Source organism: Haemorhous mexicanus, chromosome 1 (genome assembly GCF_027477595.1).
Source record: "Haemorhous mexicanus isolate bHaeMex1 chromosome 1, bHaeMex1.pri, whole genome shotgun sequence".
NCBI classification, from domain to species: domain Eukaryota; kingdom Metazoa; phylum Chordata; class Aves; order Passeriformes; family Fringillidae; genus Haemorhous; species Haemorhous mexicanus.
The window spans coordinates 61,032,656-61,053,082 of record NC_082341.1 but is presented as its reverse complement, the minus strand read 5'-3'; the positions used below and the strand labels follow the sequence as shown (position 1 = coordinate 61,053,082).

Below are 20,427 nucleotides of genomic sequence, written 5' to 3'. Positions count from 1 at the left end.
TGGCAAGGCAAGGAGCAGGCATCTGCCCCCTTGGGATCACCTGTAGGGTCTGGGACCTACGGTGGCTGCAGACTCCCTGCCTGTACTCCCTATATGGCTTAGCAAGCCAAGGCAGCTCTGCAAGTAACAGGTGTGGAGATAAGAGAGCTTATGTGAATTCAAATTCATGGTAATCATCCTGAGCTGTATTCCCAGTATCTAGATTAAAATTTGTGCCCAGGGACAGCTCTTTGGTCGGGTTTTGCAGTCTCCTAACAAGCAGAAAAAGGATGTGCATCCCTCCTGACTAAGGAACAAATAAATAGTAAATACTGTTTCAAATGCTCACCATACTCAGTGTGCACATTTTCCAGGCTTTCTGGCTGGCATTGCTGTTGTTATGGTTCCATGTCAGGGCTGTCATAGGTGCTCTGGCCAGCAAACAGTGGCCTTTTCCTTGAGCTGCTGTTACCACAGAAAACAAAAGCTCTATAGGTGCCATCTATCTGGCCTGTTACTGCTTCAGGAAAAGGCAGAGAAGCCAATAATGAAAAAAGCCATTCTGGGGAGCAATTTTCCATACCCTGATCCTTTAATGCCATCTGAATGGATGAGGTGTTACACCCAGTGATGTCCTGCAGAGGTGTAAACGACCTCACACAAGATGTAAGTGTGGGACCTTAAAAGTTAGATGTAATTACCAGGTGGGTGAGGAAATTATTTTAGGTACCTGCCTTTCTCTTTTAAAATAGAGCAGAAAAGTCAGTCATACATTTTGTTAACTTTATTCGCTGCTCCAGGTGTTCTGGATGACAGTGGCAATCCCTGGTGGTTTAACAAGAGTGGGAAGGCTCATGCTCCCCTGTTTTGTAGATACTTGTTCTTACTAAAGGTCACCTTGATTCACCTTGAGCGTTACTCTTTTCTGAAAGTCAGTAGAGGTAACAGAATCAGATCCTGAGCTACTTTTCACTTACCCAAGAAGGATATATATATAGGGTTTTTTTTCTCATTTAGCTTTTATTTGCTTGTTAAATTAAATAAAATCCACCAATCCAGTAACGTGTATAATAGCTCCTTCTGGAAATTTCAGGAAAGGGACGCTTCAAGTATGTGAAGAAAACAAACATGTGAAGGCAGTCAGGTTCTTCCATGTAAAGTAACAAGACAATGATAAACTTTTTATTTCAAAATTTTCAGAATGAGAGATTTCGATTTAATGGTGAAAAGTCTCCGTGAAAGGCAAAATCTGCTGAGACAAAATCATAGCAGGAGCCCCCAGGCACCAGGCTCTTTCAAGACCACCACAAAAGTCATCTCCAAGACATAAAAATAGCCAGAGGCACAGAGTATCCTCAAGGCATTTTAGGCATATCCTACCTTGAAGTGGACTTCTCACCTCTCCAAACAAATAGCAGCTATCAAGTGATTCAAAGAAAGCAGCTAATACATCAGAGAAGTGAACCAGTCAGGATATATTACAGCAGAAGCTTTAAACACACAGTAAGAGCTGAACAACCAAAAGACATTCAGAGATGTTCAGCTAAAAGCCAGATGGTCATCATACTAGACTCTTCATTTTTTTCTTGGTGAAAACAGAAATGTCAAACATTTCTCTCTGAAGACAAATCTTCTCTTTTTTGTTAGACAGCAGCTTTGTTATCAGAGAAGAAAGGGTGGAACTTAGAAAATAATATCAAGCATTCTATCCTGATTCAAAAAAGCATTTATAGGCCTGAGACCCCTGAGCTCAGTCATTTGTAGCAGCACATCGCAAAACAGGAGAAGCAGATCAGAGAGCTCGTTCTTCACCGCACTCTGTAACGTGTTGGGAAAAGCTCGCCTAATTAGAGATGGTGTGATAGGAAGTTACAGTTCAATAACCCTCAGCTAAAGAGCATTGCAACAAAGAAACTTATAAATAATGAAGTTAATAATAGCTTGTAAAGAAGCCAAAACTATTTAACCTTCTAAGCTCAATTGACACACTGTGCTTCTACTTCCATAATATTGCGGATGGAGAATAGGTAAATTGTGAATGTGCATTTTAAACAATCTTGTGACTAAAGGTTTCGTTTCACAAAGGTACACACAAAAGTAATCTCAGACAAGGTTAAGAGAGTCTGGTATAATGATTCTCAATAGCTTTTCACAGACAAACTGTTCTGTAAGAGGCTGGATGAGCAGACAGTGAGGCTGACTGAAAACTGTCTCGATGGCCATGCCCTGAGCATGGCAGTCAGTGACACAGAGTCCAGCTGGAGGCCAGTAACTAACAGTGTGCCCTGGGGGTCTGTTCTGGCTCCAGTCCTGTCAGGCTTCTAAATTAGTGGCCTGGAGGGTGAAGCAGAGTGCACCTGCAGGGAGTTTGCTGTTGGCACAAACTTTGGGCACGTTGTGGCCGGACAGCTGTGCTGCAGCCCTGAACAGCCTCGGCAGGCTGGGGAGACCGGCTCAGGGAGAGTGTGCACCTCAGCAAGAGGAAATGCAGAATCCTGCATTCCTGGTGAGGAGCAGCCCCACACAGCAGTACATGTTGGGGACACCCAGAGGGGAAGGAGGCTGGTAGAACAGGACCTGGGGATCCTGGTGGACAGCAGGTTGGCCATAAGCCAGCGCTGTGCCCTCGCTGCAAAGACAGGTACTGGTATCCTGGGCTGCATCAGGCAAAGTGCTGCCAGCACATCAAGGGAGGAGGTTCTTCCCCTCAGCTCAGCACTGGGGAGGCCACACTTGGAGCAATGTCCAGTGCTGGGCTCCTCAGTGCAAGAGAGATACAAACATGCTGGACAAAGTCCAGTGGTGCTTGCTATCCTAAGATGGCACTCTGGTTGAGACTCTGGAATTACTGGCATCATTTTTATGACTTTATCTGTTTTCTGACTGTTCAGTTGTTGCTCTTCTTGTGATACTGAGACCTTAATTTTAACTTAGAGCCACATGTGATGCACATATGGTTTGTTTTCATGAATGAAAGTATTAATAAAACTGCAGCTTGTGTTTTTACTTTCATTGTGAAATAAACTGTTCAAGAAATTACAGCACAGTCAACAAAAAACATGTATTAAAAAATATTTCCCTGCTGGTGTTACAGATAACTATTAATAGTGTGTAGGCACTGAGGGTGACTTTTTATAAAAAGTATCCTGAGGATACTTTTTCCTAACTAATTTCCCTAGGGATCTTCTGAGAATTTGTTATACCACTCCCAGCTCTGCTGTTGAAATGCAAAAATGATAAGCTGTAACAGTATCATCAGCTTTGGCATCTGAACTGATGTACTGTACTTGTACCCTATATTGCTAATTTGCATTTTGTGTCTGCTCCAGACTCCTCAGGCCACAGCTGACAGGAGGCCAGGGAAAGACCAAATGACTCAGTAGCAATGGTCACCTGCCTTTTCTACGTCGTGCACATGGAAGTTCCTGTAGGCACATGAGATTCATATTCAGTTTATCATTGACATGTCCTTGCTTAAGGGGTGTAGGACTCAGAGCATTGCAGAGCTCTATTTTAACTAGAGCTAAGGTGTTTCTTACTTTTTTTCCTTTCATAAGCCAGAGTAGGTTTTCTCCTCAGATAGTTCTTAAATGAAACTGGTAACACACACTTTATTACAAGCTTTGAGAGCATCCTTTGCTCACAGTTTCAGTTATCAGCAATAAGCAAATGTTTGCTTTCTTGTTGAAGTTCTCAACTGGCCTCATGTAATTCCATCACCTGTTTTGTGTAATCTTGCCTTTAGGTTGGGAATGCTTTGGGACAGAATATCTTAAACACAATGTCTATGGTCATCATAACAACAGAAATAAAACTACATCTGCCTGCTGTTCAGGTACCTTCTTCATGCCTCACCTGTTAGACACGTTTCTAGGCAAGGGAATTCTTTTTTGCAAGTGAGACCAACTTAGTTCATGCTGAATCCAAACTGAGGAGTAACTGCAAAGTTCTCAAGTCTGAGTCATGCTAGCGTGGTCTCCCAACTCCTTTCTGATGGTCAGAGGCATTTGCTAGGCAAGTTGTCTTTCTGAGAGATCAGGTTTGTCTGAAAGCAGTGGGAAGTGATGAGGTTTGGTTTTAATAAGTGATGCTGCTTCTGTGTGTCACACAGACAGTGTTAAAATCACAGAACTGAGAACATCCACACTACTCGATCTAAACCTTAAATGTCAACTTCTGTGGGGCTTTCTGCATCTTTTCTCTGACTCCCATGGAGTTTATATGTGTGAGACCAATGGCAAAATGTTCTTTACAAATATCAAGAAGTGGTGATCGTGTCCTTTGATTATTTTCCTGGGAAATGTCTGTCAGGCATCTGAAAGACACAGCCCCTAATGTAGAAGAACACATTTCTTTGGTTTTGCTTTGTGGATCCGAATCCCAATCCCTCCTTTCCTGCTGTCCAAATCCAGCTGTTATATGGAGCATATCTGGGTATCAGTTTATTTTGCTGAGTTCAGGATGGCTGTGTTCACACACTGAGGAGACACATTGGGTACTGGGAGTCCCCAGCATCACTGCTGTACATCTCATTGCCCTCTGCACCAGCTCTGCCCAGGACCCCTGCAGCCTGCAAAACCCCTGGTCAAATAGCACACCACGTGCCAGCTGTGCCAACTCTTTTACAAGACAGTCCTTCCTCCTTGCAGGGCTGCCTTAAGCTGCTAATGAATAGAAAACATTTGAAGGAATGATTGGTTGTTCTTGCTATTGGTTGTGTGGACAGAGTGCTGGATAACAACTGGCTGTATTTAGTCATGACTACATTTGGAGAGTTCTCAGCATTTCTTCTCCCCGGCTTGCTTGCTCTTCTTGAGAAAAAAAGAAGTTGTTTTCTACAGTTGTCCCACCCCTGGAAGAAAAAACAAAAATCCAGCCTTCCTGCTTCATTGAAGCTCTCTAAACTTTGGCAGACGTACCGGGTTGTTCCATCATGGCAGCAGCTTCAAGAGCAGATAAAGGAGCCATGGTCCCAGTAAGAAAATCATCCTCCACTGGATCGGGAGGATTAGGAGGAATGTTGCATTTTCTTTCTCTGAGAATTGCCCTTAGCTTGAGGGCGGGGACACAGCACTGTGTGGCAGGTTCACACAGAGTCCCTTAGGGAGCCTGCAGAACCTTCTGCTCAAAATTCCCCCTCTCAGCAAAGTCACCCCCTGAGCTCTCCATGCCTGGCTCTTCCCCACCGTGGCTCTCATGGCAGCGCCTGCTGTTGGGTTGCTTTCCCTAAATAAAGAGAGATTATGAGTTAAGGAGCTGTCCTGGAAGATTTTGAGGACAGTAGGTCACAATATAGACTTTGGGAGCCACCTGAGATTCTCTGCAGTGTTTTAGGCTTAGAAGTAAAAAAATTGAGAGTGTTTCTCTGCGCTGCTTGGGAACAAGGCAGGAGTTGGCTAAGATAAAATTACTTTTGACTTGTTAATAACTTTATTCTGGGCCAATGAACTCTTTCAGTCTGCAGGATATCTTCTCATGAATAAATAGCAAGCTTGGGTCTTCTTTTAAATATTATATAAATATGCTGCAATGTAACATTAGTGATAAATAATTAAACAGCTAAAACTATTTATAAAAGCATTGTTAACTTTGTCACACTGTTAACTGGTTTATATTTGGTGCAGGGTGGCTCACCCAGCAAAATATGCTCCATGTTTAATTTCTTTTAATATCTCTCTGGTTCCACCCCCATAAGTATCTATCCCTACCAGCGAGTTTATTCTCCAAACTTCCAGGTAAATCATCCAGGGAATCTCAGACGATATCTCACAATAATAGCCACTTGGCCTTCAGACATGTTTGTAAAATTGCTACAGCTACTCATCACAGCCTAATATCCTGGGGGTACAGCACAGCTCCTGTATTCCGTACACTGCTCCACTGCCTTTTGCAGGAGAGCTTGGGCACTGTGGGCTTATTGAGTACTGTCCCAGCGTTCTGAAAGAGAGAACTCTTTCATTTATTTGAAATGAAAATATAATCTGGAAAATTCATTTCAGAACTCCAGGATAGGTTGCTATCAATTCTGGAGGTTTGGAATGAAAGCAAGCAGGCAGATTTACATTTGGCTGCACCTCATATAGCTAGGCTGAGGTAATGAGCTGATTCATGTGTACCACACTTAGAAGAATTGCATTAAATCATTCAACATTATAAATGCTTACATTTTCATTGCCTAGAGTGGAGCAATGGAGATGAAACATAAAAGTTTTTAAAACTGGGGTTTTTTTCAGTGTAGACATTTATATTCAAGACTAATTGAGTGGTATACAGATGGGAAAAAAATAGTTGTAAGATTTTTTGCAGAAGTTTTTAAACAAAGGCTTGAGAAGGGACCAGGAGAAATCTATAAAGTTGATAGGTTTTCTAATGGTAAGCATGATATTAGTTCCAAATAAAAACATCAAAAACATGGTACTGAGTACAATCAGTCACATTTTGATCTAGTCTGTGTAGAACACCCCTCATTAATCAAAATTTTTTTTTGAGGTTATAAAGTTTTCAGAAGAAAGTAACTTCTGATGTAGGTACTCCTATAAGACATTTGAATTAGTGCCACACAATATTCTTCCTTCATAAAAAGGCATTTTTCAAAAATTAGCTTCATTACCATTTAAAAAAAAAATTTTAGAGCTCATAATAGTAGAAAACCAACATAAGACATCAAGTGAGGCTTGAGATACTGTGTCCAGATTGATATCCCTTTGGCAGGCAAATGGAAAAAAAGTTTTTAAAATGGTTTAAAATCTCCAAGTTCTGCTTTATAATGAGACCCCAGAAGTGCTTTTGATGCAGTGGGAATCATATTAAGAGAACGTCTGTGGGCAACAATGAACTGAAATAACTGAAAGCTGCAGCTGGACAAACTCATGCTCTGCATTAAAGTGTGCTACAGTGTGGGTAATTAACAATGGAAATCATTTCTCTAGACATGCCTGTGTGCATCTCACGGAGTTTTTAAATACATTCTGTCAGTCCTTCTAAACGTTATAACTCAGCTCAGCTGAATCCATGCATATGATTCATGAGCCACTTGGCACGATCCTCTGCTCCACAGAGGATCAGCTCAAGAGCCTCTTCTGCCCTTCCAGGGTGGTGAGCCACTGCCATCCTGTCCCTGACTCCTGCTGCTGCAGGAGGTGCCAGCAAGGATGCTGTACATCTTCTCCCTGTCTGGGGCTTCCTTGGCCCTTGTGAATATTCAGACCTGAAGGCATCAGTAAGATGAAATGAGCAGTGACAGATCATAATTGTGATTAAAGGCAAGGGCAGCCAGAAAAAGCTCAGAAGCCTGGAAACTCTCTTCAGAGTGGTGTGGCATGAATCTGGTCCCATGAAAGCAGCATCCTAACCCAGGTGTCTTGTCCAGCACTGACTGGGTTTGTAGGGGGTGCCACAGGGTCTGGGACATGCTACTGGTGGGGCTTAGCCACAGCCAGAACAGGCTGTTCACCAGGACATGTGCCAGCCCACCCCTCTGGCCATTCACTCACTCTACCTTCACCCTCCGTAAGTCACACACACACAAACAACCCCTTTCCCTTGCCCCATCTCATTTCCTGAGCCTGGATTCAAATAGGAAATACAAAGAAGAGTGTGAAGGTCCCAGGCATCCAATGCATCCTGAGCTGTGCTGGAAACTTGGCACCTGGGACACTGGGTAGAGATGGTGACAAGGGAAATTGCAGCACTCTCCCGAAAAGTCCCTGCTCCGACTGTGAGCAGACACTGCAGAGATTTTCTCCCAGTCTGCAGCTCCTTGCCTTCACACACAGAAGAAATGCTGGGTGTTTTAAGGTAAGCTCTTGTGTGCTGCACTGCTGTCACAGGAAGCACTGTTTTTACTGTTGCCTTGGGCAGAAAGAGAACATGGAAGTGTGTGTGGTTTCACCGTGGCCACATCCACCTGGTAAAAACCCACGGCAGCTTAGAGCATTTCAGTGCAAGGGCACTGCGGGAGCTCCCTGCCAGCTGTGCCTGAGCTGCTACCAGCAGGAAGGCAAAGCTTCCCACTGGCAACACAGGCAAACCCTTCCCTTGCTCTCAGATAAGAGGATAAAGGGAGACTGAGCGGGGAGGGATACAGGTTTGGAAAAAAATGTCAAAGGAAAACAGTAAGCTTGACTCTGTCCTCCTTTCCTCCAAGGAAAAAAACAGACACCCCCAGATCTTATAGCAGGTTACAGGGCTGCAGGAACCAGCAAAATAAATATGGGTCAGTAAAACAGAACTAGCAATGAGTGGGAGGCAGGAGAAGAGCTTCAAAAAATGATTGAAAGAAGTGAGAAATTGGGGTAAATAAGACGGAAAATACTCTTTAAAATTATACTAAGAGTCAGTTGATCTTTTAATATAATTAATAAATGAGAGAGAGAGAGAACAAGATTCTTTTTTTAGTGTGAGACAAGCTTGAGGAGGAGAAGATGGAAAGAGGATGCTGGCTTTAGGAAGACCATAGGAAGACTTTTGGAAGTGTATATCTGTGAGCACAGCCAGGTGCCACCACATCTCCTTTTCCCAGGTATTGGGTAGGTGTGAAAACCTTGGGAATGCCACTGCTTTGTCACACAGCCCTGTTCCTTTTGGGCTGGCTCTTTTGGAGGGGTGTGCAGGTGTTCCCATTCCCTGGAACTGTTCAAACTGCACCCAAGTGCCCTTGGCAAGAACTCAGCCCTGCTCTGGTTCTGCAGTTTGATGCTGGTTTGGTTTATAGCCCTCATCTTTATTTCTGCAGTCTTGCCCTGTTTGTGAGGACCAGGAGTGCTGCAAGGGCCAAGTGCCATTGAGCTGCAAGCTTTTCCAATGCCAACTGAGTCTGCCTTGTTTTCTGAGCACTAGGATAGGAAATACAGAAATCAGATTTGCTAAGTTGCAGTGTAACTGGGCTTCTTCATATGAAGGCTCAGGCTCAAGCATTTGCTTAGATTTGCAGATACTGTTTTTAAAAAAAAAAAAATTGTAAACTTCCAGGGCTCTGATGCCTCTATCAGAGCTAGAAAGTAGAGGGGGCTGAGGAGGAAGATTTCTATTCGTGTAAAATTAGGGGAAGAGAGGGACACTTGTCAGTAAGGACACTCCTGGTGCTTCATTATTCTCTTGGGAATTTTTACGTCCAATTTCAATGAAAGAAATGGGCCAACCCCAAAAAAAAACATTCTGGAAATCCGGAAATAGAAAATTCCAAGGTAATTTTAGTCAGAAATACTGAGATCATCGGTGTTTCTAAATTGAAGCTGTTCTTTGGAGGACACCTTGGTTTGGTGAAATCATTCTTTTTCCTGCCTTCCCGCCTCTGTCAGTAGCAGTGGCTGATGAACAAATCCTCTGTGCTGAGCTGCCCCCTGAGGCCAGGCTGGGCAGGTTGGGCTTGGTCCAAGCACAGCGGGATGTGCAGGAATCCTGGGCACACCTGGACCCCTCTGTCACCCACGGGTGTTTCCCACAGAGCGGTCAGCTGCAGGGCAAAGACGAGCCAGCCATATGGGCTGTGGTCTGTGAAATCCTGCCTCGAATGCCATGGCAGTTGATGAGTTTCAAATACAATACCTTGTTTTCCTGGACCTGTGTCTTCTTGTGTAGCTGTTTGTCTTCAGACAGTGTCCCAATGGCACTGAACAGTTGCAGAATTGCCAAAGCAGGCACAAAAGTAGTGTTTTGATTTAGAATGTTTGTTCAAGCAAATGGCAGTAAATCTATTCTTGTACATATAGGTAGTAATTCTCTAAATATTAGTAATAGCCTGCTTATGTCTCACACTCATGCACAGAAGAAAGCTGTGGACCAGCCAGGTGGGGATCTCAGACCCCGAAGGCCAACTCCAGCATCAGCAAGAGATCATTTCCTCTGCCAGCTGAACCTTATGGGCAGGCAGGACTTGGAGGGGTCCTCTGGGGTGAGCGCAGACCCCTGTTCTCATGGGAACTACATCACATCCCCAACCCTCAAAACTGAGAAGCTTCATCTTAAAAGGTCTCTCATCCTCTCTGTTCTTGCAGGGGGTCTTTTTTGCAACCCCTTGTGTCTTCTGGAGTCCAGGCACTGAAAGCTGGTGTAGTTATTTCTTCTCTCCTGTCAATTAGTGAGGTGTTCCCTTTGAAGGTAGCCAGCACAGACTGGTCATGTAAGGGTTTCCTTCACCCTCCTACCTGCCCTGCTGGTTGCAGTTATTCAGCTGATGGTGCTGCCCTTCCAGCCACTCCTGGACCACATCTGCAGAAAATGTTACCCAGGGTGTATTGCTCCTCCTTATGCTATAGTACAGCCCCTCACTCCTGGTGTGTGCCGTGATCAGAGTGGGAGATAGGAGCAGCTGGCTGCTGGAGCTCACTGGTTCCTTAAGCTGCTCCCAGCCACTGTCACAGAGTCTGAGGAAATTTAAGGCATTGGATGTCTTGACACTTCCCCCAGCCTCTCTGGATGAGGTGCTGAGCTTGCTCCTGATAGACATCTGAAAATCAGGCAAGTTGACAGTTTCATAGATAGTTCATGGTCTGTTTTATTCTTTCTGTGTTTCCTGCTTCTTGCAGAGTTTAGGTTTTGGTTGCTTTCCATAAAGTAGAGCCAGATAGCATTTTTTTCCGTCTAACAAATACTGTTGCTTTTGGAGAAGTGTGTGCTAAAAAGGGGCACAGGCATAAGGAGAGCTAGTTCAGAAGAAGGTATTAATGAGAGGGCATTTTGTGCATCTGTAGTACTACTCACCTGCTTTCCATTCTTCTCAACAAAAGCTTTACTGGGGCAAAAAGAGGCAGGATAGTGGACCAAAGAATATATCTGCATGTATCAGGGGCAGTACATGAAGGAGGCAGGGAAGTGGAAGAAAGCCTTAGGACCACAGCAAGTCTTACCTGGTAGGTAGGCAATTGAATCCCTTGTGTCTTTCTCCACCATTCAGATGTATATGCCAAATCCATGCAGTCAGCTGTCAAGACATCTGTAGCATTTCCAGGGAAAAAGGTGTCAGTTAAACAGGTCTCAAAGCTCAGCATTTATATGGCTTAGGAACCTGAGGCCAACTTACAGTGTCTAATTCTGGTTGTACAGTTTGGGGCTGAGATGGCCCAGAGCTTCAGCTGCTTGTGGATTGGGCAGAGTAGCCCAAGGAAGCACAGCTGGTTCCCTCTGCAGCCTCCTGGATCAGGAGTGCCATCCTGATGTGTCTCCTGCCTCTGTAGGCTGCAAGGGTAGTCTTAGGTAAAGTCCTCACATGGTCTTCTCCTCCCTCTCATTGACTCCCAGGCCCTTTTCTGAGATTTCCATGAGCACAGCCATCTGGCTTCACAGTTGCAGGTCAGAGCAGCAACTTGAGACGAATGAAAGGCACCTGCAGGTAGCTCAGGAGCCCCTTGGCTGCATGGCTGCAGGTGAATAGCACAGCATGCAATCCCACAGGCTGATTAGACTCTGGCTGAGTATGTTAGCACAGCCTGCAGTTACCTTCTACCTTGGAATCTCCCTTGTTCCTGTTGGTGTTCTGTGTTTTTTGCAGCTTCACTGGCAGGATAAAAACGGCAGGCTGAGGGGTTTTGAGAAGTGGTGATCTGGGGCTGTGCTGTCTCAGCATCAAGGGAAATGCAGAAGTGTAGCTCCTGCCCACCTCCTTGCCCTTTCTCCTCACCAAAGACAAGTGGTCCAAGAGCTGTCTTGTGTCCGTAGCAGGGCTGCACAAAGGTGGCAGCAGCCCTCCCCTCGGAGGGCACGGGTTACCTTCGCTGGCAGCTGGGCTGAGGATGAAGCACAAACGAAGCTCGAGTTACGGATCAAAGTGTGGACAGCAAGAAGCAGAGGGCTCTTTCATGGCCCTTTGGTGACTTTAAAAACAGGAATTGTCACTTTGACCTCATAGCCAGCCAGCTTTGAGGACAGGCTGTGCAGTTATCTGAATCATCTCTGCTCAGGAGCACAAGGGAATATTCAGAGCAGGCTGACTGCGAGTTCAGCCTGACCCCAGCGCTGAGTTACAATCACCGTGTCTGTGGGTGGTCAGAGCCAGGGAGCTGCCTCTGCCCCAGGGCAGGGTGGGATGCTGCCCTTCCAAGGTCGGGCACATCGCAGGAGTCCGGCACTTATCCCTGCTGGGAAAATTGTCTGGATGCTTTCACCAGAAAATCACTTTTCATCAGAAAATTGCCTTTCATCAGAAAGTGCCAGCATGAGCAATACCTTGGAGTTTCGTTGGTGAGCTGTGTTTCTGGGAATGTTGCTCTTTTGCTGGAATTTTTTCTCAAGGAAGGCTTCTTCATTTTACAATGACAAGAGAGAGCAACTGATCCAGCAGCCGGTGCTCCAGGCGCTCCCACGCACTGGGACAGAGCCAGATGCAAGCTTCCACCCTGCTCTCACAGGAGCAGGAGCTGGGTCTCTCCAAAGCCCAGCAAAGGCTCCGAGTGTTGGGCTGCTGAATAATTGGTAGTGGAGGAGTGTCTGTCCTCTGGGTCACCCTGCAGATGTTCATTGAAACCGGCGGCTCAGCCTCCCGCCCAAATCCAAGGGGAACACCCTAAGCCTCGGGACTGGGGACTGTAGGCAGACTTGTCAGCAGCCTCAGGGCTCCAGGTCTCTTTGTCTGCAGGTCTCTTAACACGGATCTCTGATGCTGAGATCTCAGTTGCATCAGAATTTCAAGTTCCACACTGATGTGCACAGAGAAACACTTGAAACGTGTGACCCGAAAGGCTCAAGGGACAAGCGGACATGTACAAAAATATCATTTTAGAAACGTCATGATTTTCAAGCTTGTGTAAGTACTTTTGTATGCAATGCCTCTCATGTTGGGGTTTCTTTTTTCTTAACATATAGATTTGACAGTAAGGGAGATCTCCCATAGGGTCAAAGTGGGCAGCATTGAAACGTCTTCCTTCAAAGTGCTGCGGAGCTGCTGACCTCACAAAAAAGTGCATGGAAAGCAACAGAGGAACTGGAGCAGTTAAAGGTGATCTGGCTTTTGACATCTTGTAATGCAGAGGGATTAAAAGATGGTGTCAAAGCCTGCAAGAATCTAAGGAAGAGTCACAATTTCTTTTCAGGAGACCAGAGGACTAAGGCAGGGCCGAGAAGTCACACCACACACAGCAGAGAGTTTTTCTGGGGCTCAGTACAGGGTTCAGTACAAGTGAAACAGACCCTGCAAGCCAAACTAAAATGTTTCTGAAAGATGTCTGCCACTTTTAGACAGGCCATACAGAGCAATGAATACAGATGGATTTGAACTCCAGTGGCACCAATTTTCCTTTCTGTAATTTTTCTTTTGCCAAAGGAACTTTTGGCAAAGAAAACGCTCCTCCAGAAGAAAGAAGCCATGGTTGGCTTTTTGACAGCAAATTTCTATAGATCCTAATGAAGGATACTCACTTTAATTTGACTGCACAGAATTACTCACTGATGTCTTTCTTACTTTCCTTCCTTGTTCCCTGTGTTGATATTAGTATATAGCCCCCAAATTCTGTACAACTGCAGATAATTTCCCATACTCAAGAAATTTCTGCACAAAAAAAACCCAAACTACTCATGGTTTGAAAGAAACAAATGTACACAGATAAATAAATATACACACTTTATGAAAAACAAAATTTTCCCTGTGGCTCAATTTCATCAATCTAAATATGAAAAAGTAGTGATGAAACTGTATCCATTAGACTACAGGGTGAAGAAATTTCGTTACTTGGTATGAGGGAAAGCTGTTTTGCTTATAAAAAGTAAAAAGTAGTGTGTAGTTGTTAATGAATATGTTCATGGCCACAAGCTGGTATAGCTTAATCTTTTCTGAGAGCATACAGATTTGATGAAGACCTATTTTGGACAGCATGCCCTATTCTGTGAGGACTTATTTTTCCTGTGTTCCAATGGCTGATTAATTCCTGATTTTTTTTCCATCTGTGTGTCTGCCTTTCTGAGAATTTTTGCTTTGTTTTCTTGAACGGAAAAACCTCAAAAGCCCAAACAGAATTACAGCATCCATTTGGACTGGAACACATAGTTAGAAGGTTTAGAAAGCAAAAATTGCCTTTTTTTTTTTTTTTTTTCTTAACCAGTGCTGTAGTCAAGCAGGAAAAAAAAAAAAACAGCAAGGAAAAGCAGCTGCAACTGAAAGAAATGAAGTGCAAAGAGTATGAAATACAATTTTGAGTTGCTGTTTTTAATAACATGTGAGGATAATAATAGGACACACCTAGATGATGTTGAAACATGGTCCAAGGGATAGGAAGACAATTATTTGAAAAAAGAGACCTCTGTCAGGTTGATTGACACACAAATCTGTTTTCTAAAAGCATGTTCAGACCCTCTTATTCTTAGGACAGCGTTTGGACAGAGCCTGGCTTGTTCAGATTGTGCTAGGTTAATAAGGATACTGAGCAAGTTGCTGGAGATAATTATGCATTTGCTGGAAGGGGGGATTGTTTCATCCTGTTGAAGTGAACTCTGTGTAGTAAAACATTATCACTCCACTGTACTGAAAGTAAACATTTCAACTTTCATATTATTTGTGAGCTGTGGAGAGTGGGAAGAGTGGAAAAAAGCCAGGACCCAGCCTCAGCTCTGGATGGAGGAAATTTCAGCTCCTCGTTATCTTGATGGGCAAAGATGCAGCTTGGTTCTGCAGTGCTGGATTATCTGAGCTCCAGATTCCACCCAGCTTCTCGAGCTTGGCTGAACAAAGGTTGCCAGGCCACTCCTGCACTTGTGTTTGGGATGTAGTTCTGTAGGAAGACTGAAGACATAAATAGCAATGTTTTAGGTCTGTGAACCTACACAGGATAAACATGTCAGAGTGTGGGAGAGCAGACAGGGTCTTCCAAAAGTCATCTTCCCTGGTAGCCCATTCATGAGGAGGGAGCAATCTTCACTCCTTTTTTCTCCTGCACCAAAACTCACACACAGAAGCACTTCTGCAGTCTCCTTTCCAAATGCAGCTAATAGAAATTGCTGGGGGAATTAGGTGCCAAATTAGCTATTAATCACCTTAGTGACTTTGTAGGTTTATTTTAAGGCTAAATTCCCCATAGGCTTCACTGACTTTCCCAAAACTTCTAGTGGCACAAAAAGTGTATATATGTGCATCAGAATCCAGAACACTTCCTGCCAGACAGGGCTCTTTAGGCAAGGTGCATCCGAGATTCCATAGGTGGTGGTCCAAGTAATGGAGCACCTGTCAGAGAAAGCAAATTTGCACATTTGGGTATTCATCTTGTCATTGCTGTTGCTTTGCTCAAGCCATAGCTATTCTTCTCTGGGTTGTCATCCTAACACCACAACCTGATCCTCTAGAGCACCTGCAAGGATAGGGTGAAGAGCTGCAAATCACCTCCAGCAACTGCCCTTAGGTGTGAGATCAAGCCTATCCTGATGAGAAATTCCCAGGCAGCAGAGTTCTGGGACAATATTGGTCTGAGGGCTGCTTTCTGGGTCAAAAGGAGAGAAGTTACAGTGGTGCAGGCAGAGTCCTTCCACTGACTTTGTGAGCTTTGTCTCTGGCTCACAGAGCCAGATTTGTGTTGTGGTGTGAAAGCATCTTGATTCTGTATTTGATAGAAGAGCCTGACAGCATAATTATGCTGTGATTGGAGGAAAGCTGCTAGAAACAAAATCTTACATCCTATGCATTATGCTTGTGACAAAAATACTTATGACCAAATTAGTCTGGTGAAGCAGATATAAATTAAGCTCCTTCTAGTGTTCACACATATCACAATATCAGAATTTAAAGAGAGGCTATCTGAGCTACTATACTGGTAAAATAAGATTATCATTCCTCCCTGCAATATGCTTAAAATCTTGACAGTAATTTCAATGGGACAAGTAATTTGTCTCTCCATATCAGCACGACCCCCGGGGAAATAGTGGGAGGTACATCATGTGCCAATTGAAAGTGGAATACAAAAAAATCCATAAACACAAGGCATCACAGTTTTTTGTTGTGGTTACTACAAGGACCATAAATCCTGGCTCTGAGGATTCCTTTTCACGTCTGTTTTTCTTGTTGACATCTCAGTTATTGTCTCAATCTCTTCTTAAGTGTAAGATGTGCAGGGTGCCTCAGCATTTTGGTTGTCATACTGAGGTAACCCAAGGCTTTGCATTCCATGTGATGACTGTGTGCTCTCAATGTGCTCTGCCTGCTGGCAGTGCAACAGCCCTTGAAACATATCCAGTCCCTCCATATTTTGGGGAAGGCTGCAGTTAGCGAAGAGGGCAAAAGCCTCATCAGTCTTTTGCTGGCTGCTTTCTTTCCAAACAGGGAAAAAGCCTGTGCACACACACTTCAGGAGAGATGAAGTTAGGATGTGGTGCTGTGCATTAAAAATTTCCTTGGCTCTCTGGAGCAGAAGACTCCAGTAGCTATGTGGGCAGAACTGCTAATAGATGTGCCAGGTTCTCAGCTTCTCCAGCGGTGAAATGGGAACCAGCTTGACACGGCTTTGCCATTCTCAGCTGGTGTTTTATTGCTGTGATTTGGCATAGGCAAGTAAAACAAGGTTGGGCATTGGGACCTAATACCTGTTGCATCCAGTGGGAGTCACACACCCCACTAGCATGGACTGACTCCTTACAACAAACTGTTTCACAAACTGTTCAGGCTAGCACACTGAGTAAATATACACTTCCCCTAATAAGTATACAACTTGCCTTCCACACAAAGCCCCCAGAGCATTCACACTTTTATACAAGCATTTACAGAGGAAACAGCACTAGCCCTATAATTGTCCACATCAAAATCTGTTTATTTAGAGAAGCTGTTTATTCTTCAGCTGGAGGTACCGAGGGTGATATAGCAGAGAATTGCCACAGTATTAACAACCGAGGAGTGGCCATCACCAGCATTATTGTTTATTGCCTTTCCAGTGCACTGAGGCTTGTTTACAAGCAGTGTAGCTAAAGAGCCAGAGCTCTCTTTATTTGCACCAAGTGAGCCTGCAGGGAAGAGCAGGGGAAGAAAGCTTGGGGAAGGCATCGTGGTCACTAGTAGTTACAGGTGCAGTAATTAAAAACACTTATCTCTCCATAACCCACTCTATCTTGTGATATTTTTTCTTTTAGAAATGCCTACATTTCTCAGTACTTTATATGTGTTTGACTGTAGTGTGCTAATAAATGTTCACTGGAATATAAAATATGTACTGTATTTAGTGAATAATAGATTATAGATAACTCCAAGCATATCACATAAAATGCTGTAGGTGTTTATGAGCCATTAGTAAGCAATTTATTATTGATCAGGAAGGGAAGAAGGATAACATATTTATTACAACCCATGAATCCTGTATTAATCCTTTTTAAAAGATGTTAAAGTCTTGGTTAGAGATGAAGTGCGAGCCACTGGCCTTTTAGCGGTAGGCTCTCTGGCCAACAGCTGATAAGATCACACCAAAGCTGTCTTGGCAGCTTTGGGACACTCCAGAGCATTGTTGACCTGTCCTGTAGTCAAACACGTAGCCTCTGGTTTTAGTTCCTCTCAGCAGCCATGATTTTGCTTTGGTACACCACAGTTCGTCTCAATTCCACATGGTGCTTTCCTTTAAGAACTGACACTCTCTCTGTTCCACTCCCTGGCTAAATCTGTTTCTTCCCTCTTTTATGTGTTTCCCGCTCCTCCTCTCCCCAGGGTGAATGCTCACGGAAGTGCTACGACATCTTTGTGCTGGAGACGGTGTGCGTGGCGTGGTTTTCCTTTGAGTTCCTGCTGCGATCCATCCAGGCAGAAAACAAGTGTGCTTTCCTGAAAACCCCGCTCAACATCATCGACATCCTGGCCATTCTGCCTTTCTACATCTCTCTCATTGTGGACGTGGTTTCCACAAAGAACAGCGGCAAGCCCGGCGGGGGAGCGGGGAACAAGTACCTGGAGCGCGTGGGGCTGGTGCTGCGCTTCCTGCGGGCGCTGCGCATCCTGTACGTGATGCGGCTGGCGCGGCACTCGCTGGGGCTGCAGACGCTGGGGCTCACCGTGCGCCGCTGCACCCGCGAGTTCGGGCTGCTCCTGCTCTTCCTCTGCGTCGCCATGGCCCTCTTCTCGCCGCTGGTCTACTTGGCTGAGAGCGAACTGGGAGCCAAGCAGGAGTTCACCAGCGTTCCCACCAGCTACTGGTGGGCCGTGATCTCCATGACAACTGTTGGCTATGGGGACATGGTGCCTCGTAGCATCCCCGGACAGGTGGTAGCCCTGAGCAGCATCTTGAGTGGGATTTTGCTGATGGCTTTCCCAGTCACATCCATCTTTCATACCTTTTCCCGTTCCTACAGTGAGCTGAAGGAGCAGCAGCAGCGAGTAGCCAGCAGGCAGGTGCGGCAGCGGCAGGAGAACACCGAGCTCCCGGGTGGTGACAGTACATGGGGGCTCAGTGCCACATTCCCACCCAGTGCTGGTGAGCAGGAGGGTCTGACCTCAGTGGACCAGTAAGCCAAGAGAAGTTCTTGACCCTGAACAGCTGAGGATGTACATTGGCAGCCCAAGAAGCAGTGGACAAGGGAGGTCAGTTCTGCAAGAAGAATGCCATGAACTGCATAAATGAGGGGCAGACACACACAAGGTTTCTCTAAAGACCAACTTCTGATCTTAAGGGACCTCTGAAAAGTACCCCTGCAAATTCTACCTAGTACAGCTCTGCTCCATTGCTTTTCTTAGGGCTTTTCTATTGAGCAAGTATTTTTGGTATGCCCAAGGAGCAGCCATTGAACATAGCCAGCCAGCAGAATGTAATGTGAAGCACAGCCCATGCCAGGTGCCATGTGGCAGAGCAACCAGCGTGCCACCTCCTCCGTGCCCTGCTCGGTGGCACTCCCTGCGCGAGGGGCTGAGCAAGGGGCTCCCTGTGCTGCGACGCCCCACAGCACGTTTGTTTTGGCAGCACCACCAAGGAACACAAACCTCAGACAAGCCAAGGGGCCAGGGCAAGAGAAGGGCAAAAGCATTCCTTCAGCTTTACCAGGGGCTTGCTTTTGTCTTCTACAGATGAAGCAGCACAGCCAGAGCGCTGGCAGCGCTGCCAGCTCTGAATTGTGTGAGCACAGTTTGCATTATTTAGTAGAGATGCATATTTACCATCCTAAGCTTTATATCTTAGTCCCATGACAGAAATATACATACAAAAAATCTTCCTGACTGTGGTACTGAATGTTAACTTGGTTATTTTTCCTTTGCTAACAGTCAAATATTAAAAATACCATTACAAATGATGATGTTTCTCCACTTTCTGTTAACTATTTCCATCTCTCGTGTATTGAGAAATGTGTTTAACAGGCAACTGAACCAATCTGAACTACAATGTAGCTCAAGAAGGGGAGGGTAATGTTGAACCAGCAGTGACTCCCAGCTCTGCACAGTCTTTCTCAGTGGTGGTGGCTGCACTGAGTGCAGCTGTGTGCAAGCAGGAGTAGGGCAGCAGTACAAACCCAGTGAAGCCAGCGAGACACCGTCAGTGGGGCTCTGGCCCAAGCTGCAGTGCAGCAGCTGTGCTCTGCCTTAGGAGTAGCCTTTTGGTTTTGCCCTCCTTTCAAGAAAAAGACAATCCTGTCATTAGAACAAGTGTCCGGCTCTTCTTCCTGATTCTCTAAGGATTTAAGTCATTTTAAAGGGAAAATAATCATATGGTGGCATCTGCATGTTTGCTTATTGATGCCAGCCCCATGCATGAGCTTTCCAGCCCCCACCCTGGCGGAGCTGTGTAGCTGCTCCAAGTCAGAATGCTGTGTGGGTCTTTCAGTGCTCCTACAGGTGGGATGTGGTCAGGGAATGGAGGGAGATGGAACCCAACAGTCTCTTGTACCTACACTCCTATTTGTACTAAAGCCATGCAGTGTCACCCTCCATATTCTCCACCCACCAGGAAGGGAACAAAACCTGATGTATTGAAGATGGGATTTGTCAGGTCTCTAGTTTGGGGGGGGGGGGGGGTTTTGCCTCAACATATGTTATAAAACTAATCCTACATTAGCAAACTCTTATAATAAGCCATTCCTTATAGGAATGAAGCAAGGGAAATTGGAAAAGTTACACTTTATTTTAATAAAAATATAAAGCTTTGTTGCTGACTCTTGGTGTCTGATGATTTGGGTGTGGAGGGAGCTGGTGTTTTGCCGTGCTGATGTGAAGTAACTTGTGTTACTTGCTGCTGAGCACTGCAGGGGATGGAGGCAGCAAAACTGAGCCCCCCTACCCTGCAGGATGCACCTGGGTCAGCAAAGCCCCAGCTGTGTTGAATTGCAGGCAAACCAAACACAGGGGCCCATGCCAGGGTTCTGCCCATCCCTCGTGGCCCAGCAGCACCGGGAGCACATCTGCTCCTCGTGCTAGAGAGGAGGGCCCAGGGCTGGTGCCTGGTGTCTGGGCTGACTCAGACTCCTGGCAAAGCAATGCCAGCACTGGGTTGCTGTGACTCATGAAAGATTTTAATTTTATTGGGTTTTTTTATTCCCGGTGCAGACATTTCTTTCATTAAGGATTATTAAGGTCTG

At 45.2% G+C, this 20,427-nt stretch overlaps 1 protein-coding gene across 1 annotated transcript in view; it reads left to right on the top strand.

The window, feature by feature from the left end:
* Window positions 1-20,004, top strand: part of KCNG2 (potassium voltage-gated channel modifier subfamily G member 2) — a 53,097-nt gene extending 33,093 nt beyond the window's left edge. Inside the window, exon 3 of the mRNA XM_059851170.1 lies at window positions 17,579-20,004. Within this exon, the coding sequence (XP_059707153.1) occupies window positions 17,579-18,373 (795 nt within the window). The 3' untranslated portion in view covers window positions 18,374-20,004. The remainder of the gene's footprint in view (window positions 1-17,578) is intronic.
* The last annotated feature ends 423 nt before the right edge of the window (window positions 20,005-20,427 follow it).